Genomic DNA, 21,049 nt, shown 5'->3' with positions numbered 1-21,049 from the left:
CAAGGCATTTCCAGACGTGCTCGGGTTCATTTGGAGGGTCTGAGATGCCCTGGAGGCCATAGTTCCTCTCTGGGGCAGGACCCTCTTCCCACCAGAGGCCCGGCCCGGGAGCACCTGCGTGACTGCCCCACCCTCTTCCCTGGTTCTCCCCACCGTCCTGGGGAGGCTGCAGGGCCGGGCCTGTGCCTGCCAGGCCGTGCTCGTGTCCGGCCCCGGCCCCACTCCCCTTGGGGACGGCTACTCTCAGCCTCGAGCCCGGTGCCCTGTGTCCCAGAGGATGTGATTCTGTTAAAGCATCCCCTGGCTGGGCTCCCCAAGTCCCAATTACATGTAATTCCAGAGGCTGGCTTGGCCTGGGAAAGGAGGGGATTAGAGGGTGGGCCGGAGCCGGGGGCCCCTGACCGAGCTCAACGAGGTATGGGAAGGAATTGGTGCGGAAATGGGGCACCGCCTGGACCCCACAGGAGCCCATGCCCTCCCTGCCTCGGCAGCGGGGTTCAGGGAGAGCAGGGGCCCCCTTACCCTGACCCGGAGCTCGGGCCCCTGGCTGGGGAGGCTGAGGTCCAGGAGGTCTCCGACAGGCCCCCAGAGTGGGAGCCCACACCAGGCAGTAGTTCGTCGGGGCCCCTTGGGAGGCACCCCATTTGACGTTCGCCGTGCCAGAGATGCTGAATGGGTGGGGTGGGGTTCGGGGAGCCTGTTGGCTGCCAGGACGTGCTTCTGGACGACCCTCGTGGCGCAGTGGTTGAGAGTCCGCCTGCCAATGCAGGGGACACGGGTTCGAGCCCTGGTCTGGGAAGATCCCACATGCCGTGGAGCAACTAAGCCCGCGCGCCACAACTACTGAGCCTGCGCTCTAGAGCCCGAGAGCCACAACTACTGAAGCCCGCGCGCCTAGAGCCCGTGCTCCGCAACGAGAGAGGCCACAGCAATGAGAAACTTGAGCGCCACAACCAAGAGTAGCCTCCGCTCATCGCAATTAGAGAAAGCCTGCGTGCAGGAACAAAGACCCAACGCGGCCAAAAAAAAAAAAAAAAAATTAGATTCCACATTAAAAAAATGGGGGGCCAGGTCCTCCCTGTCCCGGGCCTGGTTCCGCTAGTGGCTGGGAGGGACGGAGGTCCGCCTTGGGTGTGTGTTGGAATCGGGTAATTGGGGCTGCCACATTCTGGGCAGAGCCAGCTCTAACCCGGGAGCAATAAAAAATAAACCTCAGATAACCTGAATCAATATTTCCCCACCAGGGCCCTTGGTGCCCCCGCAGCTGCTTTCCTGACAATCTGGCAGTGCCCCACCCACCCCTCGCCCCTCCCCTGCCCTCCCCACCCTCCGACTGCTCTGCGGGGCCATATAAGGCCCAGACCCCTGCCCCGGTCGCTCTCCCACACCAGGTTTCTGGCCACCATGGGGCTGCCACTAGCCCTCCTGGTGGCCCTCTGCCTGACTCTGACCTGGGCCGGGGGCTCAGAACTCCGGAGAGGTGAGAGGGTGCAGGCAGGAAGACCGGGCGGCCCAGGGCACATGGTCCTGCCTGGGGTAGAGGTGTTTCCCTCGGCCCGGGCTTTGGGGTGGACAGCGTGGGCCAGGCCTCCTGCAACCCCACCCCTGCTGACTTTGGGTGGAGGGATGGAAGGAAGGAAGGAAGGAAGGAAGGGAGGGAGGAAAGAAGGAAGGAAGGGAGGGAGGGAGGAAGGAAGGAAGGGAGGGAGGGAGGAAGGAAGGAAGGGAGGGAGGGAGGGAGGAAAGAAGGAAGGAAGGGAGGGAGGGAGGGAGGGAGGAAGGGGGTCTTGGGTTCCCACCATGCTTCTGAAGGTGATTGCCTGGCCAGAGTGTGTATCCAGGGGACAGTCCCAGGCGGACGCACCGGTCTGGGTGGCTGCCTGTGGGCCTAGGGGAGGCAGGGGCCTGCCAGGAGGGGCCGGGCCAGGGGAGGCCCCCAGTCCCGGTATCAGTACCGGGACTGGGGGTCAAGACCAAGCTGGGCCCTTCAGCAGAGCCAGCTGTTTGGGTCTCTGCTCAAGGGGTGGCTTCAGCCAGAGAAGACCATGCAGATGTAGGATGGGGACATCTCTGTCCCAGCAGGGCACTTGGGGACAGGGTGGTGGCGGGGCTGGGGGAAGGGGGAGCTGGCCCCATACGGATGAACATGACGCAGGTTCCCTCTGAGAGGTCTGGCACAGATCTTCTGCGGGATGAGGGGCGGCTGGAGCGGGGCTGGGGTGCTGGCTGGGGTGTCGATGGACGGAGTGTGGTGGAGACCGGGGTGGGGAGCTGGGCCAGGCTGACAGGGCGCCAGGGAGCCCGACAGCCCCTCTGGCCCTGCTCCCCGCTCAGCACACAGCTGCATCCCCTGCAGGGTCAGGGTGGGAGGGCGCGGCAGCTGGAGACGCCCTTTCAGGGGGCTGAGACTGCGTGGATGGGGTGGCCAGTGTCCAGCAGAGGACCCTCACAGGACGACCCTCCCTGGGGCCTGGGCCGAGACCCCGACGGGCTCTGAGCTGCTGCGGGGCGCCTCTGGAGGGTCCTCAGAGGGCCGCTGCCAGGCCAGAGCCTCGGACGGACGGGCTTCCTGGCGACATGGGCTGCTCACGTGCCCACCCGCTGCGCCCCAGCAGGCAGGACCCGGAACCACGGCCAGAGCGTCTGCAGCACGTGGGGCAACTCCCACTACAAGACCTTCGACGGAGACGTCTTCCGCTTCCCCGGGCTGTGCGACTACAACTTCGCCTCTGACTGCCGGGACACCTACCAGGAGTTCGCTGTGCACCTGAAACGGGCCCCCGGCCGCAGTGGGGGCCACCCCCAGGTCGAGTACATCCTGCTGACCGTCAAGGGTGATGCCATCTACCTCACCAGCCAGCTCGCTGTGGTGAACGGCGCCGTGTGAGTGGCCACGTCCTGTGAGCCAGTGCCCCCGCTTGCCCTCCCTTCCCCCCACCTCCCCCCACTGCCCCGCCGGCTAAGAAGGAGAGTGTTGGGGAGAGAGCTTTATTACCAGTGAGTCTCCTCCAGCCCCGCTGCTGGCAGCCCACCAGGCTCTGGGCTGGACCGTGCTGGGCAGGGTGGCCTGGCAGCCCAAGCTAGGGTTACAGGAGCCCACGGGAGGCCCGTTCCTCCTTCCCCCACGTTGTCCCGCGTTGTCTCAGGAACAAAGGGGCCCTGAGCTCATTGCTGCCCCGGGCGGGCGGGGGTTGGGGTGCAGGGGGCGTCCCCACCTGCAGGGTTTGCCCTTCCCCTGCTCCAAGGGATTTTGATTCCCCGAAGCCCAGGCTCAGAGCAGGGGGTGGGAACAGGGCCCACACGGGCAGCGTGGGGTGGGTGCGGCGCCTGCCCTGGGCGATGGGGTGGGTGGGGCCTCTCCAGCCTGGCCCCCCTCCTCCCAGGGCTTTACGGGCTCCCTGGGGGCCCTGCCCAGAGCAGAGCCCAGGGAGGGGGTGTGGAGAGGGCGTTGGGCCGGCGGGTGTGGCTCGGCCCGGAGGACCTAGCCAGGCAGGTGGACAGGGGCTGGGCCACGGCTCGAGTGCCCCCAGAGGGTGGCCACACTGCTTGTGGCTCCGGATGGGAGCCGGCCACCCCACCCACGCCCCCAGCCTCAGCCCCTCTGCCACGTGGGTGCTGCGTGGGCCGGCGTGACCCCGGTGCCCATCCCCCAGGGTCAGCAGCCCGCACTACAGCCCGGGGCTGCTCATCGAGCAGAATGACGCCTACACCAAGGTCTACTCCCGTGCCGGCCTCATGCTCATGTGGAACCGGGAGGACTCGGTCATGGTGTGTCACGGGCCTCGGGGACCCCAGGGGACCAAGAGGGGGTCTGGGCGGGCTGGGGCGCTGTGTGGCCTTTGGGCGGGTGGAGAGGCTGGAGGCAGAGCGGGGGTCAGGCGGTCCACCCCGTGAGGGGACCCTCTGGCCCGGTGTGGTGCTGGCCCTGCCCCTTCCCCCGCCCCCTCCCCCCAGCTAACCCCAGCTCTCCCACCACGGCTGACACCCGTTCAGGCAGGGTTCTGAGGCTGACCTGGCTGCCCCACGGCCTGCTCACTTGTCTCCCTTCCCCGGACAGCTGGAGCTGGACAGTAAGTTCCGGAACCACACGTGCGGCCTCTGCGGTGACTACAACGGCCTGCAGACCTACTCTGAGTTCCTCTCCGATGGTGAGGGCCTCCTCGGGCCTTGGCGGCTGGGCTGCGGGCAGGCTCCCCGCCCGGCCCCGCTGAACGGCTGTGCCCCCCAGGCGTGCTCTTCAGTCCCGTCGAATTTGGGAACATGCAGAAGGTGAACAAGCCTGAGGAGGTGTGCGAGGGCCCCCAGGAGGTGCCGACCCCCGCGTCCTGCTCTGAGCATGTGAGTCGCTGGCCATTCGGGGGGGAGGGGGCCGTGGGAGCAGAGCCTGCACCTCCCCCCAGAGCCGTGCCCGCTGGCCTCTGTTGGGGACCCCGCGCCCGCCCCGGTGGTGCGGAGGGGAGAGGAGGCCGTGAGCAGCCCCATTCACTGCCCGCCAGCGCGCCGAGTGCGAGAGGCTGCTGACAGACACGGTCTTCGAGGACTGCCGGGACCTGGTGCCGCTGGAGCTGTACGTGCAGGCCTGCGTGCAGGACCGCTGCCAGTGCCCGCATGGCGTCTCCTGCGTCTGCAGCACCATCGCCGAGTTCTCCCGCCAGTGCTCGCACGCCGGTGGCAGGCCGCGGAACTGGAGGACCGCCTCGCTCTGCCGTAAGTGCCGCGCGGGCAGGAACCAGGGGCACGTGGGGCATGATCCGCGGGGAGCGCGGTGCCCTTTGCGCCCTGGACTGGGAGCCATGCTGTGCCCAGCTCAGCTGGGGCACGAGGCCGGCACGGACCCTTCGTGGCACCCGCTGCGCCCTGCCCTCGGCTCAGGGGCCTGCCTCTGCCTGTCCAGCTAAGAGCTGCCCCAGGACCATGGTTTACCTGGAGAGCGGCTCGCCCTGCATGGACACCTGCTCACACCTGGAGGTCAGCAGCCTGTGTGAGGAACATCGCATGGACGGCTGTTTCTGCCCAGAAGGTGAGTGCTGGGGACGCACGCAGGCAGCGGAGTGGAGAGCGCTGCCCTGAAGCACCGCCCGCCGCCTGTGCCTGGCAGGACGGCCGCCTCGCTGCCTGGGCCTCGGCTCTCAGCCATGCTGAGGGAGAGCGACAGCTCGGGGCCCTGCAGGGACATCGGGGACAAGGTCCAGGTAGAAGGGCTACAAGGGCTGAAGACCCCCCAACATACACACAGCAGTGTCACCTTCCTGCTCATCACCCGTGGACAGACCTCCTCCTGCCTAGCCTGTGGCTCTGAGCCTGGAAGCAGGTCCCTCTGATACAGTGTGGGGACCACAGTTGTCCCCAAAGGACCATAGGTGTCTGTGGCTGGGAGGCCTGGCTGGCAGCACCCCTTCAGGGAGGCCGGCCCCTGGCTGTGGCCCTGGAAGCGGCAGCCCCGCCAGGGGGGACGCTGGCGCTGTTCGGGCCGGCTGAATGGAACATGTCCCGCGCTGTCCCAGGCACTGTGTACGATGACATCAAGGGTGACGGCTGCATCCCTGTGAACCAGTGTCACTGCAAGCTGCATGGACACCTGTACGCGCCTGGCCAACAGATCACCAACAACTGCGAGCAGTGGTGGGTCCCGGAGCTGGGGTCCCGACGGGCTGGGGTCCAGCGGGAGGGGAGTCCAGCGGGAGGGGAGTCCAGGTGGGCTGGTGTCCCGACGGGCTGGGGTCCAGGTGGGCTGGGGTCCTGATGGGCTGGGGTCCCGACGGGCTGGGGTCCCGACGGGCTGTGGTCCCAACGGGCTGGGGTCCAGGTGGGCTGGCGTCCCGATGGGCTGGGGTCCAGCGGGAGGGGAGTCCAGCGGGAGGGGAGTCCAGGTGGGCTGAGGGTCCCAGCGGGAGGGTTTCCAGGTGGGCTGGGGGTCCCAGAGGGCAGGGGTGGCGGTCGAGCCTGACCCTGGCCCTGTTGCCCTGCAGTGTTTGCAACGCCGGCCGCTGGGTGTGCCAGGACCTGCAGTGTCCCGGGACATGTGCCCTGGAGGGCGGTGCCCATATCACCACCTTCGACGAGAGGAAGTACACGTTCCACGGGGACTGCTACTACGTGCTGACCAAGGTGGCTGGCACCCGGGTGGGCATGTGGGTGGAGCTGGACCCCTGCCCCACCCGCTGTGTGGCTGCAACGCCCTCTGCCCTCCCCGCAGGACACCCATGACTCCTACGCCGTCCTGGGCGAGCTGACCCCCTGTGGCTCCACCGACAAGCAGACCTGCCTGAAGACAGTGGTGCTGCTGGCTGACAACAAGAAGAACGTGGGTGCCCCTGCCCCCTGCCCTCCCAGCACCCCCGGGGGCCCCAAGGCCCTTCTCAGCCCCCGTGTACACTCGGCCTTGCCCACAGGTGGTGGCCTTCAAGTTGGACGGCAGCGTCCTGCTGAATGAACTTAAGGTGAACCTGCCCCACGTGACGGGTGAGTCCAGCTCCAGGGCGCCCATGCCGGGGAGGGGGCGGGGTGGGGGGAGGAGGGGGGAGGGAGACGGGGGAGGGGGATGGGAAAGGAGGGGAGCCCTCCCCACGAGCCCTCCACGGCCCTTCCCCTCCCCTGCCTTGCAGCGAGCTTCTCCATCCTTCAACCGTCCTCCCACCACATCGTCGTGACCACCGCCTTCGGCCTCAGGCTGCAGGTCCAGCTGGTGCCGGTCATGCAGCTCTTCCTGACGCTGGACCATGCCGCCCAGGGGCTGGTGCAGGGTGAGCGGCCCCGCCCAGCGCCCCCCACGCAGGCCACCCTCGGGCCTGCGCACTCTGACCCCCGACCCTTCCCAACCCTGTCCTGGCCCCTCAGGCCTCTGCGGGAACTTCAACGGCCTTGAAGGTGACGACTTCAGGACGCCCGGTGGGCTGGTGGAGGCCACGGGCGCCGGCTTCGCCAACTCCTGGAAGGCCCAGTCGAGCTGCCGCAACAAGCTGGACTGGCTGGATGACCCCTGCTCCCTCAGCATCGAGAGCGGTGAGGCCTGGCCGCTGGGGAGCTGGCCTGGCCGCTGGGGAGCTGGCCCGGCGCACACAGGGCTCCTGGTGGGACGCGGCGGGCGGGTGTCGTGTGGAGACAACAGAGCCAGCCGTCCACCTGCTGCCGTCTGCCTTGCGGCTGGTTTATGGTGGCCCACGGTGGCAGCCTGCCCAGTGACATGGCAGAGGGGCCGGGGCCGGGGCTACTAATCGCAGGCTGGTGGCCCTCATCTGGGGGCTGGCCTGGTGCCTTGACAGGACACCCTAACACCTGCCAGGTCACCTGCCACGTCCACGAGGTGGAGAGAGGAGAGGGGTGGGAGCCCTTGCCTTACAAAGGGGCACCGTCCTGTGCTGACCTGCCCTGAAGGGAGGGGCCTGGGCTCGGTCCACCGAGGGGACAGTGTCTGCTCCAGCCTGGGCGGCTGGGCAGCCTGACCTGGGGGACTTGTTGGAGGGGCCGTCCGCACTGACGGGCTGAACCCTCTCCAGCCAACTATGCCGAGCATTGGTGCTCCCTGCTGAAGAAGACAGAGAGCCCGTTCAGCAAGTGTCACTCTGCCGTGGACCCAGCCGAATACTACAAGGTGGGCGGCCCCCGGCACTGCCCTCCCCGCTGCCTGCGCGGCTCCTGTGCGAAACGGCCCCCAGGCACTGCCCTCCCCGCTGCCTGTGCGGCTCCTGTGCGAAACGGCTGCGTGTGTGCAGAGCACATGTGTATAGCTGGGTCTGTGTGCACAGCACATGTGTATAGCTGGGTCTGTGAGCACAGCACATGTGTATAGCTGGGTGTGTGTGTGCACAGCACATGTGTATAGCTGGGTCTGTGAGCACAGCACATGTGTATAGCTGGGTGTGTGTGCAGAGCACATGTGTATAGCTGGCTGTGTGCAGAGCACATGTGTATAGCTGGGTCTGTGAGCACAGCACATGTGTATAGCTGGGTGTGTGTGCACAGCACATGTGTATAGCTGGGTCTGTGAGCACAGCACATGTGTATAGCTGGGTGTGTGTGCACAGCACATGTGTATAGCTGGGTGTGTGTGCACAGCACATGTGTATAGCTGGGTGTGTGCAGAGCACATGTGTATAGCTGGGTGTGTGCAGAGCACATGTGTATAGCTGGGTGTGTGCACAGCACATGTGTATAGCTGGGTGTGTGTGTGCACAGCACATGTGTATAGCTGGGTGTGTGCACAGCACATGTGTATAGCTGGGTGTGTGTGTGCACAGCACATGTGTATAGCTGGGTGTGTGTGCAGAGCACATGTGTATAGCTGGGTGTGTGCACAGCACATGTGTATAGCTGGGTGTGTGCACAGCACATGTGTATAGCTGGGTGTGTGCAGAGCACATGTGTATAGCTGGGTCTGTGAGCACAGCACATGTGTATAGCTGGGTGTGTGTGTGCACAGCACATGTGTATAGCTGGGTGTGTGCACAGCACATGTGTATAGCTGGGTGTGTGTGTGCACAGCACATGTGTATAGCTGGGTGTGTGTGCAGAGCACATGTGTATAGCTGGGTGTGTGCACAGCACATGTGTATAGCTGGGTGTGTGCACAGCACATGTGTATAGCTGGGTGTGTGCAGAGCACATGTGTATAGCTGGGTCTGTGAGCACAGCACATGTGTATAGCTGGGTGTGTGTGCACAGCACATGTGTATAGCTGGGTGTGTGTGTGCACAGCACATGTGTATAGCTGGGTGTGTGTGCACAGCACATGTGTATAGCTGGGTGTGTGCAGAGCACATGTGTATAGCTGGGTGTGTGCAGAGCACATGTGTATAGCTGGGTCTGTGAGCACAGCACATGTGTATAGCTGGGTGTGTGTGTGCACAGCACATGTGTATAGCTGGGTCTGTGAGCACAGCACATGTGTATAGCTGGGTGTGTGCAGAGCACATGTGTATAGCTGGGTGTGTGTGCAGAGCACATGTGTATAGCTGGGTGTGTGTGTGCAGAGCACATGTGTATAGCTGGGTGTGTGTGCACAGCACATGTGTATAGCTGGGTCTGTGAGCACAGCACATGTGTATAGCTGGGTGTGTGCAGAGCACATGTGTATAGCTGGGTGTGTGTGCAGAGCACATGTGTATAGCTGGGTGTGTGTGTGCAGAGCACATGTGTATAGCTGGGTGTGTGTGCACAGCACATGTGTATAGCTGGGTCTGTGAGCACAGCACATGTGTATAGCTGGGTCTGTGAGCACAGCACATGTGTATAGCTGGGTCTGTGAGCACAGCACATGTGTATAGCTGGGTGTGTGCAGAGCACATGTGTATAGCTGGGTGTGTGTGCAGAGCACATGTGTATAGCTGGGTGTGTGCAGAGCACATGTGTATAGCTGGGTCTGTGAGCACAGCACATGTGTATAGCTGGGTCTGTGAGCACAGCACATGTGTATAGCTGGGTGTGTGCAGAGCACATGTGTGTAGCTGGGTGTGTGTGTGCACGTGCGTAAGTGCTGCGTGTCTGTGTGCTCACACGGGCGTGATGTCCCCCAGCCAGCTCTCCCCGTTCACTGCCCTGTTTGCCCCCACAGAGGTGCAAATACGACACGTGCAACTGTCAGAGCACGGAGGACTGCATGTGCGCGGCCCTGTCCTCCTACGCCCGCGCCTGCACCATCAAGGGCGTCACGCTGTGGGGCTGGCGGGAGCGCGTCTGCAGTGAGTGCCAGGTGTCCTGGGCCCGGGCCGGCCTCCAGGTCGCTGCTGTCCCAGGTGGCAGCTCACCCTGGCCGTCGAGGGTTGAGGGTGCAGGGGGCCGACCTCACTCCCAGCTTCCCCGGCTAGGAAGCAGCAGGAAACCAGCCCTGGGCCACTCTGCTTGCAGGGAGGGGCCTGGAACTGTGGCCACGATGCCTTAGCTCAGAGGGGAGGTGCATGCTGGGGGCTGGGGCACCTGTGTGGCCAGGGGTCCCGGGGTGACTGCCCTTGTTGGCCCCCTGGCTGGGTGGGTGTCCTGGCCAGATGTGGGGCTCGGGGCTGGCTTTCGGGGAAGGGAGCTGCGGGCCGTCCTCCCGCCCCTCAGGCCGGCCCCTCCCCTCTGCAGACAAGGACGTGGGCTCCTGCCCCAGGTCGCAGGTCTTCCTGTACAACCTGACCACCTGCCAGCCGACCTGCCGCTCGCTGTCTGAGCCTGACACCCACTGTGTCAAGGGCTTCGCACCCGTGGACGGCTGCGGCTGCCCCGACCACACCTTCCTGGACGAGAAGGGCCGCTGCGTGGTCCTGGCCAAGTGTTCCTGCTACCACGATGGCGTCTACCTGGAGGCAGGGAAGACCATCCTGAGGCAGGAGAAGCGATGGTGTGTGGCCTGGGGTCAGGGAGGGAGGGCCGGCTCTGCTGGGGGCGCCCACACCCCCGCCCAGTCCCACAGAGCCACTGGGCCCGCCCCCGAAGGGCCCCATTCACCCCCCACCTCTCCCTCACAGCGTTTGCCAGAACGGGAGGCTGCACTGCCTGCAGGTCAAGCAGCCCTACCAGGGTAAGTGGCTGCTGCCCTGTGCATGGCCTGCCGCCCCCCAACCTGCTCCCCCTCCATCGCCTGCGCGAGCCCCGCACCCAACTTCACCTGAGCTGATGTGGCCCCTTCCGTCCCGCAGGCTGCCCGGCCCCGAAGATCCATGTCGACTGCAACAACCGGACGGCGCTGGCCACCCGGAACCCCAGGCCCGTCAGCTGCCAGACGCTGGCTGCCGGCTATGTGCGTGCTGGGCGGGGGCGCTGTGGACGGGGGTGCAGGCGGGCTCCCGTACGGCCGGTCCTGCGGCTCTGGGCCCTAGGTCCTCTGGACACATGCGCTTCGCCGGCCCTCCCCGTTCCTCGTGGGAGGTGACCACCTGTGGGTCCCCACCCAGACCGCTGAGGGCACAGGGACCAGTGTAGGGGCCCCTGGCAGGCTGCTCTCCCCCATCTCCCAGCCCAGTGGTGAGCCCGGGGGCAGGGCTCCGGAGGCTGGACCAGGGAGAGGCGTCAAGCGTCAGAGGGTGGGGGGGCGGGGCAAGAGGGGTGTCTGCAGCAACAGAAGAGGGGCCAGCCACCCTGGGCCTGGCACCTGATCCCCGAACCCCGCTCTCCAACCGCCCGCCAGTACCAGATGGAGTGCATCAGCGGCTGCGTGTGCCCTGAAGGGCTGATTGACGATGGCCGGGGTGGCTGCGTGGTGGAGGAGGCGTGCCCGTGTGTGCACAACAAGGACCTGTACTCCCCCGGGGACAAGATCAGGGTGGACTGCAACACCTGGTAAGCACCCTGGCCCCCGACCCCCAAGCACTCCGTGGGGAGCCGGCCCTGGACCACAGGCCTCCTCCACGGGGGTCTCCTCCGCGGGGCTGGCCGGGGTCTGCAGGGCCCTGGCCTGGGTGGGCGCTGGGATAGGAGGGCCTGGAGGTGTGCTCTGTGAGCTGCTGGAGGGCTTTCCGCACAGCGCCAGGGTACACGCTGAGCAGGGGTGGGGGACCTGGGCCCCTGCAGCCCCTCCAGGCCCCCCATCTCGCTCTCCTCAGCACCTGCCAGAAAGGGCGCTGGGCATGCACCCAGTCCGTGTGCCACGGCACCTGTGCCATCTATGGGAACAGCCACTACATCACCTTCGATGGGAAGTACTATGACTTTGATGGACGCTGCTCCTACGTGGCCGTTCAGGTGAGGCCGAGGGCATGGCCAGAGCCTGCCGCTGCTTCGTGGCCCCTGCGCTGCTGGCCCTGGGCTGCTCCAGACCAGTGAGGAGGCTCCGAGTGGAGGGGTCTGGGGCGGGACGGGAGCCCTTCCGTGGCCCTCCCATTCCATGACCCTCCCGTGGGTTCCGGGGGTGTGGGGTGCAGAGGGGCGTGTGTGTTTGGGGGGGTTAAGGCCCCTCTCAACAGATGAGGGGCTGAGGCTCGACCAGGTCCAGCTGGGGGGAGGTGCCCAGGACCCTCATGGCCGGACCGGCCTGGCTCACGTGCCCGTGGGCCCCCAGGACTACTGTGGCCAGAACTCCTCACTGGGCTCCTTCAGTGTCATCACCGAGAATGTCCCCTGTGGCACCACGGGCGTCACCTGCTCCAAGGCCATCAAGATCTTCCTGGGGGTGAGTGCTGCCTTCCCCTGGGCATGCATGGTCCCTTGGGGACCCTCAGGCCCGGCCAGTGACGGGGCCTCTCCCCTGGGCACAGAGGACAGAGCTAAAGCTGGAGGACAAACACTTCATGGTGATACAGCGTGACGTGGGCCACCATGTGGCCTACACCACGCGGGAAGTGGGCCAGTACCTGGTGGTGGAGGCTAGCGTCGGCATCCTCGTCATCTGGGACAAGAGGACCAGCGTCTTCATCAAGCTCGCCCCCTCCTACAAGGTGCGCAGGCGCCTGCCCGTCAGCCAGTCCGTGCCTGTGCTCCCCCCGGGCCCCCCAGGCTCGTGAGCGGTCAGCCCCTCCCGCCTGCGAGCCCCCGGCAAAGCCCCCGGCCGGCTTGTCTCTGCAGGGCACTGTGTGTGGCCTGTGTGGGAACTTTGACCAGCGATCCAGCAACGACTTCACCACGCGGGACCACATGGTGGTGGAGAGTGAGCTGGACTTCGGGAACAGCTGGAAGGAGGCCCCCACCTGTCCGGACGTGAGCGCCACCCCCGAGCCGTGCGTCCTGAGGCCGCACCGCCTCTCCTGGGCCGAGAAGCAGTGCAGCATCATCAAGGGCCCGGTCTTCGGGGTCTGCCACAGCAAGGTGGGCGGGGAGTGGACGAGGGCGGGGCCGAGGGCGGGGCTGCGTCAGCCTGTGCCATCTGTTCTCCAGCTTCAGCTCCATCTTCTGTGTCCTTTGGACACGTGACCAGAGGTCCAGCCTTCCCTCTGAGACCCCTGGTTGGACCCCCGGCCTCTGGACCTTCCAGGGAGGGAGAAAGGACACAAGCCCCTGAGGCCCAGATGGCCCTTAGCTTCCGGCAGTGGTGGGGGGAGGTGGGCAGGGTTGGGCAACCGTTGCTGGACCTCCCCTGCCAGCCCCACTGGGGGGCTAGGGCTGGGTGACCACACCCTGTCCTGGGCGCAGAGTCGGCCTTGGGGTCCCGAGCTTCCTGGGCCACAGGGGAAGGCCTGTCCGCATGAGGGCGGTGTAGACACCGGGCACATGGAGGCTCCTCCCCTAGGTGGACCCCAAGCCCTTCTACGAAGCCTGTGTCCACGACTCGTGCTCCTGCGACACGGGCGGGGACTGTGAGTGTTTCTGCTCTGCTGTGGCCGCCTACGCCCAGGAGTGCACCAAGGAGGGGGCCTGCGTGTTCTGGAGGACGCCCGAGCTGTGCCGTGAGTGCCCGCCTGTCCTGGGCCTGGGGTGCCAGTGTGGCGGGCCGGAGGCTGCTGCACCGGGGAATGGGGTGTTTGTGACCCCCCCCCCCGCCTCCCCCGCCCGGCCTCGGCCCTCCCCGAGCCTGACCCCCCTCCCCCCTCCCCCAGCCATATTCTGTGACTACTACAACCCCCCGAACGAGTGTCAGTGGCACTACGAACCCTGCGGGACCCACAGCTTTGAGACGTGCAGGACGATCAGCGGCGTTCACTCCAACATCTCCGTGTCCCACCTGGAGGGTGAGGCGCCCTGTGGGGCCCGGGACCCTGCGTGCCAGGGTGGGCCAGGCTCGCCGCGCTGACAGGGGGCTGGGAGCCTGAGTCAAGACCCCGCCCTAGAGGAGAGAGGCAGAAAAGGGGCAGCTTAACACGCCACGTAAGGTCAGGAGACCGTGTGAGGTCGGGGGCGAAGCTGCTGTGGGGAAAGAGCAGAAGAGGGCGAGGTGGGGGCTAGGGAGTCCTCTGCAGCGTCTGTGAGCCGAGAACACGGAGATCTGGGGAGGGAGCAGTGGGCGTGCCCCCCAGGAGGCTGGGCGGGGCCTGGCTGTCCCTTTGGCCACAGGGCCGTGTCAGGGCCCCAGGAAGGGGGCGGTGTCCAGGCCCCTGCCTTCCCAGAGGACATCTGGAGAAGAGGACCTGCCAGGGTGGGGAAGATGGGTAGGGTCTGTGGATGTGGGGTCCTCTGTGCCGGTCCAAGCCCAGTGCCCTGTGCCCACCAGGCTGCTACCCCCGGTGCCCTAAGGACAGTCCCATCTACGACGAGGACCTGAAGAAGTGTGTCACACAGGACCAATGCGGCTGCTATGTCAACGGCACTCACTACGCACCCGGAGAGCCTGTGCCCACGGAGCAGATCTGCCACTCTTGGTATCTAAGCTCACGTCGCAGGGGCCCCGGGGGAGATCAGTGCACACGCACACACGCACCCACATCCACGCACACACACTGGCACACAGTGCTGTTCATGTACACACATGTGGACACATGGCCGCTCGCACACAGGAAACACGGGGAGGGGAGAAGTGGGCCCTCCTTCCTTCTGCTCCCCTTGCCTCGTCCCCTCTCTGCCCACAGTGGGAACCCAGGCGGGGGCTCCTGGACTCAGCCTTTGGGGTAGCGCCCTGAGGCTTTGGGCCGGCGGCAGAGGCGGCTGGGAGAGGCCAGTGTTTCCTCGGGCCTGCAGCCTTGCTCTTGCTTTTCAGTGTGTGTCACAACTCCTCGCAAGTTGTCTGCCGGCCAGAAGTAGGTAAGCTGCCCGCCCCTGGACGGTCCTCCTGGCCCTCCCCCTCCCCCTTTTCTTCCGTGTGGCTTCCCTGGGGCTCCCAGCTCAGATGTGCCTCTGATTCGCAGCAGCCCCTCGGGCTCACCTGAATGTTTGTATTTCTCCTGATGGGGAGCAGATGCCCCATCTGTGGTGTAGCTTCTGTGTCCTGATGGGCACCGCTTAGGATTCTGGGAATGGGGTCCTGACGGGCACTGGTTTGCCAGTGGTTGGAGGTGGGGGAAACCAGTCTTCCCCTTATTGGGACAGACTGAGGAAGGCCTTGTGTGTCTCTGTCTTGTTCCTGACGTGTTGACGTCGGCCTCCCCCCAGGGAAGAATGTCACCTCTAAGAAGGACAGCCCCTTCTGCTACTGGGTGACCTGTGGCCCCAACGGGACGGTGGAGGAGCACTTCGGCATATGCGAGCCCACCCCACCACCCTCGTCCCCCTCAACACCCGCCACCACCACCTCTGTCTCCCTCATCACCCCCTCCACCACCACGAGCACCACTCTGACCGCCAGTACAGGTAAGGTCTTCCCCTGATCCCAGCAGGGCGGCCTTTCTAGGTAGATGGGTGTGATGCCGACATGCCTCTCAACTCAGGGAGTGTCCCCCGCCTCCCAGCATCTTGACCACACCCCTGAGCCCAGATTGCAGCGATGGCGACTCGGGGCCGTCTCCCCAGACCCGCAGGAAACTACCCCTAAGGGTTAGAGGAGGCAGAGAGACACCCTCTAGTCCCTGTGCATGTGCTCGGGCTGAAATTGCAGCTACTGCTGAACGAGCCGCCAGCCGCCAGCCACTGGGGAAAGAAACTGGTAAAATTAAAAGGTTTGAAAAACCTCAGAGCTATAGAATGACATTCTCTTCCCCCCCATTTTACTGCAGTGCCATCTCCCTCTTCAACAACTCAGAGTAAGTCACATTGACGGCGTTCCCAATGATACAGGGCGAGGACCTGCAGAAAACTGCTGGGCGCCTCCCTCGAGACCCAGACACGGGGCTGGGCTGGGTGGGCTGGACCAGCGGCTCGCGGACCGAAGATGCTGTATTTTGGTGACTTGATTCCCGATTTGCTGAGCCCAGGGACACGTGCAGGGGACCTGACCAGCTCAGGGTGAAAACATTGGTCAAGAGTCCAGACCAAGTCCCTGCCGGCGCGCTTCTTCGCTGGACTGGGTGGCCCTTTCCTTATTTATTGGTTTGACATAAGGATTTGAAGGTAGCTGAGGAAGGGGTGCTAGGCTGGCGCTCTGAGGCCTGGGTCTGTCACTGGCATGGCATTGGGGTCTTGGGTTTTTAGCTGCAGAAGGAGGGGAGAAGTGGAGGGTGGAAGTTAGGGCTCAGCTTAGAGCCTCAGAGCCAACACTGCGCCCTTTGGTGATGATGGGGACAGCTGGTCCCAGGGGTCTCGGTTCTCCGAGTCCCACAGATCTCCCGAAAGGCACGCCCCAGCCTGGCTGACCAGCGCTGCGTCTTGCTCGCCTAGGGCTATGCTGCTCCTGGTCCGACTGGATCAACGATGACCATCCCAGAATCGGCAGTGATGGTGGAGACCGAGAGACATTCAACCATGTCTGCAGGGCCCCCAAGGATATCGAGTGCAGGGTGGCCATACAGCCGCACCTCAGATGGGAGGAGCTGGGCCAGGAGGCTCAGTGCAATGTCTCCTTCGGGTTCATCTGCAAGAACGAAGACCAGTTTGGAAAAGGACCTTTTGAAGTCTGCTATGACTACGAGATACGCGTCTATTGTTGCCTGGAGACGGATGAGTGTCGCACGAACACGATCACGACGCCCACCACAACTTCACCTGGGACTCCAACTCCAACCCCCAGCACCACCTCAACAGAGACTCCAACTCCGACCACTACGGAGACCCCAACTACAACACCCACCACCACTTCCACTGGGACTCCAACTCCAACCCCCATCACAACCACAACAGAGATTCCAACTCCGATCACTACAGAGACCCCAGCCACAACATCCATCACCACTTCAACTGGGACTCCAACTGCGGCCCCCACCACAACCTTAACAGAGACTCCAACTCCGACCACTACAGAGATCCCACACACAACACCCACCACCACTTCAACTGGGACTCCAACTCTGACCCTCAGCACAACCACAACAGAGACTCCAAGCACTACAGAGACCCCAACCACAACACCCACCACCACTTCACCTGGGACTGCAACTCCAACTCCCACCACAACCACAATAGGGACTCCAACTCCAACCACTAGTGAGACCCCAACCACAGCACCTACCACCACTTCAACTGGGACTCCAACTGCGACCCCCAGCACAACCACAACAGAGATTCCAACCCCGACCACTACAGGGACCCTGACCACAGCACCCACCACTACTTCAACTGGGACTCCAACCACGACGCACAGCACAACCACAACAGAGATTCCAACTCCGACCTCTACGGAGACCGCAACCACAACACCCACCACCAGTTCAACTGGGACTCCAGCTCCGACCCCCACAACAGCCACAACAGAGATTCCAACTCCGACCACTACGGAGACCCCAACCACAACACCCACCACCACTTCAACTGGGACTCCAACTCCGTCCCCCACGACAACCACAACAGAGATTCCAACCCCAACCAGTACAGAGACCCCAACCACAACACCCACCACCACTTCAACTGGGACTCCAACTCCGACACCCAGCACAACATCAACAGAGATTCCAACTCCACCCACTACAGAGACCGCAACCACAACACCCACCACCACTTCAACTGGGACTCCAACTCCAACCCCCATCACAACCACAACAGAGATTCCAACTCCGATCACTACAGAGACCCCAGCCACAACATCCATCACCACTTCAACTGGGACTCCAACTGCGGCCCCCACCACAACCTTAACAGAGACTCCAACTCCGACCACTACAGAGATCCCACACACAACACCCACCACCACTTCAACTGGGACTCCAACTCCGACCCTCAGCACAACCAGAACAGAGACTCCAAGCACTACAGAGACCCGAACCACAACACCCACCACCACTTCACCTGGGACTCCGAGTCCAACCACCACCACAACCACAACAGAGATTCCAACTCCGACCACTACAGAGACCCCAACCACAACACCCACCACCAGTTCAACTGGGACTCCAGCTCCGACCCCCACAACAGCCACAACAGAGATTCCAACTCCGACCACTACAGAGAGCCCAACCACAACACCCACCACCACTTCAACTGGGACTCCAAGTCCGACCCCCAGCACAACCACAACAGAGACTCCAAGCACTACAGAGACCCCAACCACAACACCCACCACCACTTCAACTGGGACTGCAACTCCAACTCCCACCACAACCACAATAGGGACTCCAACTCCAACCACTAGTGAGACCCCAACCACAGCACCCAACACCACTTCAACTGGGACTCCAACTCTGACCCCCAGCACCACCTCAACAGTGACTCCAACTCCAACCACTACGGAGACCGCAACCACAACAACCACCACAACAACAACAGGGACTCCAACTCCGACCCCCACCACAACTACAAGAGAGACTCCAACTCTGACCACTACAGAGACCCCAACCACAACACCCACCACCACTTCAACTGGGACTGCAACTCCAACTCCCACCACAACCACAATAGGGACTCCAACTCCAACCACTAGTGAGACCCCAACCACAGCACCCAACACCACTTCAACTGGGACTCCAAATCCGACACCCAGCACAACCACAACAGAGATTCCAACCCCGACCACTACAGGGACCCTGACCACAGCACCCACCACTACTTCAACTGGGACTCCAACCACGACCCACAGCACAACCACAACAGAGATTCCAACTCCGACCACTACGGAGACCGCAACCACAACACCCACCACCACTTCAACTGGGACTCCAACTCCGACCCCCACGACAACCACAACAGAGATTCCAACCCCAACCAGTACGGAGACCCCAACCACAACACCCACCACCACTTCAACTGGGACTCCAACTCCGACACCCAGCACAACATCAACAGAGATTCCAACTCCACCCACTACAGAGACCGCAACCACAACACCCACCACCACTTCAACTGGGACTCCAACTCCAACCCCCATCACAACCACAACAGAGATTCCAACTCCGATCACTACAGAGACCCCAGCCACAACATCCATCACCACTTCAACTGGGACTCCAACTGCGGCCCCCACCACAACCTTAACAGAGACTCCAACTCCGACCACTACAGAGATCCCACACACAACACCCACCACCACTTCAACTGGGACTCCAACTCTGACCCTCAGCACAACCACAACAGAGACTCCAAGCACTACAGAGACCCTAACCACAACACCCACCACCACTTCAATTGGGACTGCAACTCCAACTCCCATCACAACCACAATAGGGACTCCAACTCCAACCACTAGTGAGACCCCAACCACAGCACCTACCACCACTTCAACTGGGACTCCAACTGCGACCCCCACCACAACCACAACAGAGACTCCAAGCACTACAGAGACCCGAACCACAACACCCACCACCACTTCACCTGGGACTCCGAGTCCAACCACCACCACAACCACAACAGAGATTCCAACTCCGACCACTACAGAGACCCCAACCACAACACCCACCACCAGTTCAACTGGGACTCCAGCTCCGACCCCCACAACAGCCACAACAGAGATTCCAACTCCGACCACTACAGAGAGCCCAACCACAACACCCACCACCACTTCAACTGGGACTCCAAGTCCGACCCCCAGCACAACCACAACAGAGACTCCAAGCACTACAGAGACCCCAACCACAACACCCACCACCACTTCAACTGGGACTGCAACTCCAACTCCCACCACAACCACAATAGGGACTCCAACTCCAACCACTAGTGAGACCCCAACCACAGCACCCAACACCACTTCAACTGGGACTCCAACTCTGACCCCCAGCACCACCTCAACAGTGACTCCAACTCCAACCACTACGGAGACCGCAACCACAACAACCACCACAACAACAACAGGGACTCCAACTCCGACCCCCACCACAACTACAAGAGAGACTCCAACTCTGACCACTACAGAGACCCCAACCACAACACCCACCACCACTTCAACTGGGACTGCAACTCCAACTCCCACCACAACCACAATAGGGACTCCAACTCCAACCACTAGTGAGACCCCAACCACAGCACCCAACACCACTTCAACTGGGACTCCAAATCCGACACCCAGCACAACCACAACAGAGATTCCAACCTCGACCACTACAGGGACCCTGACCACAGCACCCACCACTACTTCAACTGGGACTCCAACCACGACCCACAGCACAACCACAACAGAGATTCCAACTCCGACCACTACGGAGACCGCAACCACAACACCCACCACCACTTCAACTGGGACTCCAACTCCGACCCCCATGACAACCACAACAGAGATTCCAACCCCAACCAGTACGGAGACCCCAACCACAACACCTACCACCACTTCAACTGGGACTCCAACTCCGACACCCAGCACAACATCAACAGAGATTCCAACTCCACCCACTACAGAGACCGCAACCACAACACCCACCACCACTTCAACTGGGACTCCAACTCCAACCCCCATCACAACCACAACAGAGATTCCAACTCCGATCACTACAGAGACCCCAGCCACAACATCCATCACCACTTCAACTGGGACTCCAACTGCGGCCCCCACCACAACCTTAACAGAGACTCCAACTCCGACCACTACAGAGATCCCACACACAACACCCACCACCACTTCAACTGGGACTCCAACTCTGACCCTCAGCACAACCACAACAGAGACTCCAAGCACTACAGAGACCCTAACCACAACACCCACCACCACTTCAATTGGGACTGCAACTCCAACTCCCACCACAACCACAATAGGGACTCCAACTCCAACCACTAGTGAGACCCCAACCACAGCACCTACCACCACTTCAACTGGGACTCCAACTGCGACCCCCACCACAACCACAACAGAGACTCCAAGCACTACAGAGACCCGAACCACAACACCCACCACCACTTCACCTGGGACTCCGAGTCCAACCACCACCACAACCACAACAGAGATTCCAACTCCGACCACTACAGAGACCCCAACCACAACACCCACCACCAGTTCAACTGGGACTCCAGCTCCGACCCCCACAACAGCCACAACAGAGATTCCAACTCCGACCACTACAGAGAGCCCAACCACAACACCCACCACCACTTCAACTGGGACTCCAAGTCCGACCCCCAGCACAACCACAACAGAGACTCCAAGCACTACAGAGACCCCAACCACAACACCCACCACCACTTCAACTGGGACTGCAACTCCAACTCCCACCACAACCACAATAGGGACTCCAACTCCAACCACTAGTGAGACCCCAACCACAGC

The 21,049-nt window shown here is 62.8% G+C and overlaps 1 protein-coding gene across 1 annotated transcript in view; it reads left to right on the top strand.

Annotated features, from left to right (window-relative positions):
- Positions 1-1,404: 1,404 nt before the first annotated feature.
- MUC2 (mucin 2, oligomeric mucus/gel-forming) overlaps positions 1,405-21,049 on the top strand; it is a gene marked incomplete at both ends in the record, with an annotated part of 59,726 nt that continues 40,081 nt past the window's right edge. Inside the window, 37 exons of the mRNA XM_082660147.1 lie at positions 1,405-1,480; positions 2,613-2,883; positions 3,654-3,768; positions 4,058-4,148; positions 4,229-4,338; positions 4,497-4,707; positions 4,895-5,020; positions 5,505-5,622; positions 5,970-6,108; positions 6,197-6,304; positions 6,393-6,462; positions 6,606-6,743; positions 6,838-7,002; positions 7,497-7,591; positions 9,551-9,677; positions 10,063-10,318; positions 10,446-10,498; positions 10,617-10,717; positions 11,105-11,256; positions 11,520-11,658; positions 11,975-12,085; positions 12,171-12,350; positions 12,478-12,717; positions 13,139-13,295; positions 13,446-13,577; positions 14,057-14,204; positions 14,540-14,583; positions 14,932-15,129; positions 16,093-16,375; positions 16,456-16,854; positions 16,969-17,994; positions 18,070-18,282; positions 18,397-18,942; positions 19,063-19,512; positions 19,588-19,800; positions 19,915-20,460; positions 20,581-21,030. Coding sequence (XP_082516273.1) covers positions 1,405-1,480; positions 2,613-2,883; positions 3,654-3,768; positions 4,058-4,148; positions 4,229-4,338; positions 4,497-4,707; positions 4,895-5,020; positions 5,505-5,622; positions 5,970-6,108; positions 6,197-6,304; positions 6,393-6,462; positions 6,606-6,743; positions 6,838-7,002; positions 7,497-7,591; positions 9,551-9,677; positions 10,063-10,318; positions 10,446-10,498; positions 10,617-10,717; positions 11,105-11,256; positions 11,520-11,658; positions 11,975-12,085; positions 12,171-12,350; positions 12,478-12,717; positions 13,139-13,295; positions 13,446-13,577; positions 14,057-14,204; positions 14,540-14,583; positions 14,932-15,129; positions 16,093-16,375; positions 16,456-16,854; positions 16,969-17,994; positions 18,070-18,282; positions 18,397-18,942; positions 19,063-19,512; positions 19,588-19,800; positions 19,915-20,460; positions 20,581-21,030 — 7,997 coding nt within the window. The remainder of the gene's footprint in view (positions 1,481-2,612; positions 2,884-3,653; positions 3,769-4,057; positions 4,149-4,228; positions 4,339-4,496; positions 4,708-4,894; positions 5,021-5,504; positions 5,623-5,969; positions 6,109-6,196; positions 6,305-6,392; positions 6,463-6,605; positions 6,744-6,837; positions 7,003-7,496; positions 7,592-9,550; positions 9,678-10,062; positions 10,319-10,445; positions 10,499-10,616; positions 10,718-11,104; positions 11,257-11,519; positions 11,659-11,974; positions 12,086-12,170; positions 12,351-12,477; positions 12,718-13,138; positions 13,296-13,445; positions 13,578-14,056; positions 14,205-14,539; positions 14,584-14,931; positions 15,130-16,092; positions 16,376-16,455; positions 16,855-16,968; positions 17,995-18,069; positions 18,283-18,396; positions 18,943-19,062; positions 19,513-19,587; positions 19,801-19,914; positions 20,461-20,580; positions 21,031-21,049) is intronic.

Source organism: Grampus griseus, assembly GCF_964374135.1.
Source record: "Grampus griseus genome assembly, chromosome: 8".
Lineage (NCBI taxonomy): Eukaryota > Metazoa > Chordata > Mammalia > Artiodactyla > Delphinidae > Grampus > Grampus griseus.
This window is presented reverse-complemented; position numbering and strand designations above follow the sequence as displayed.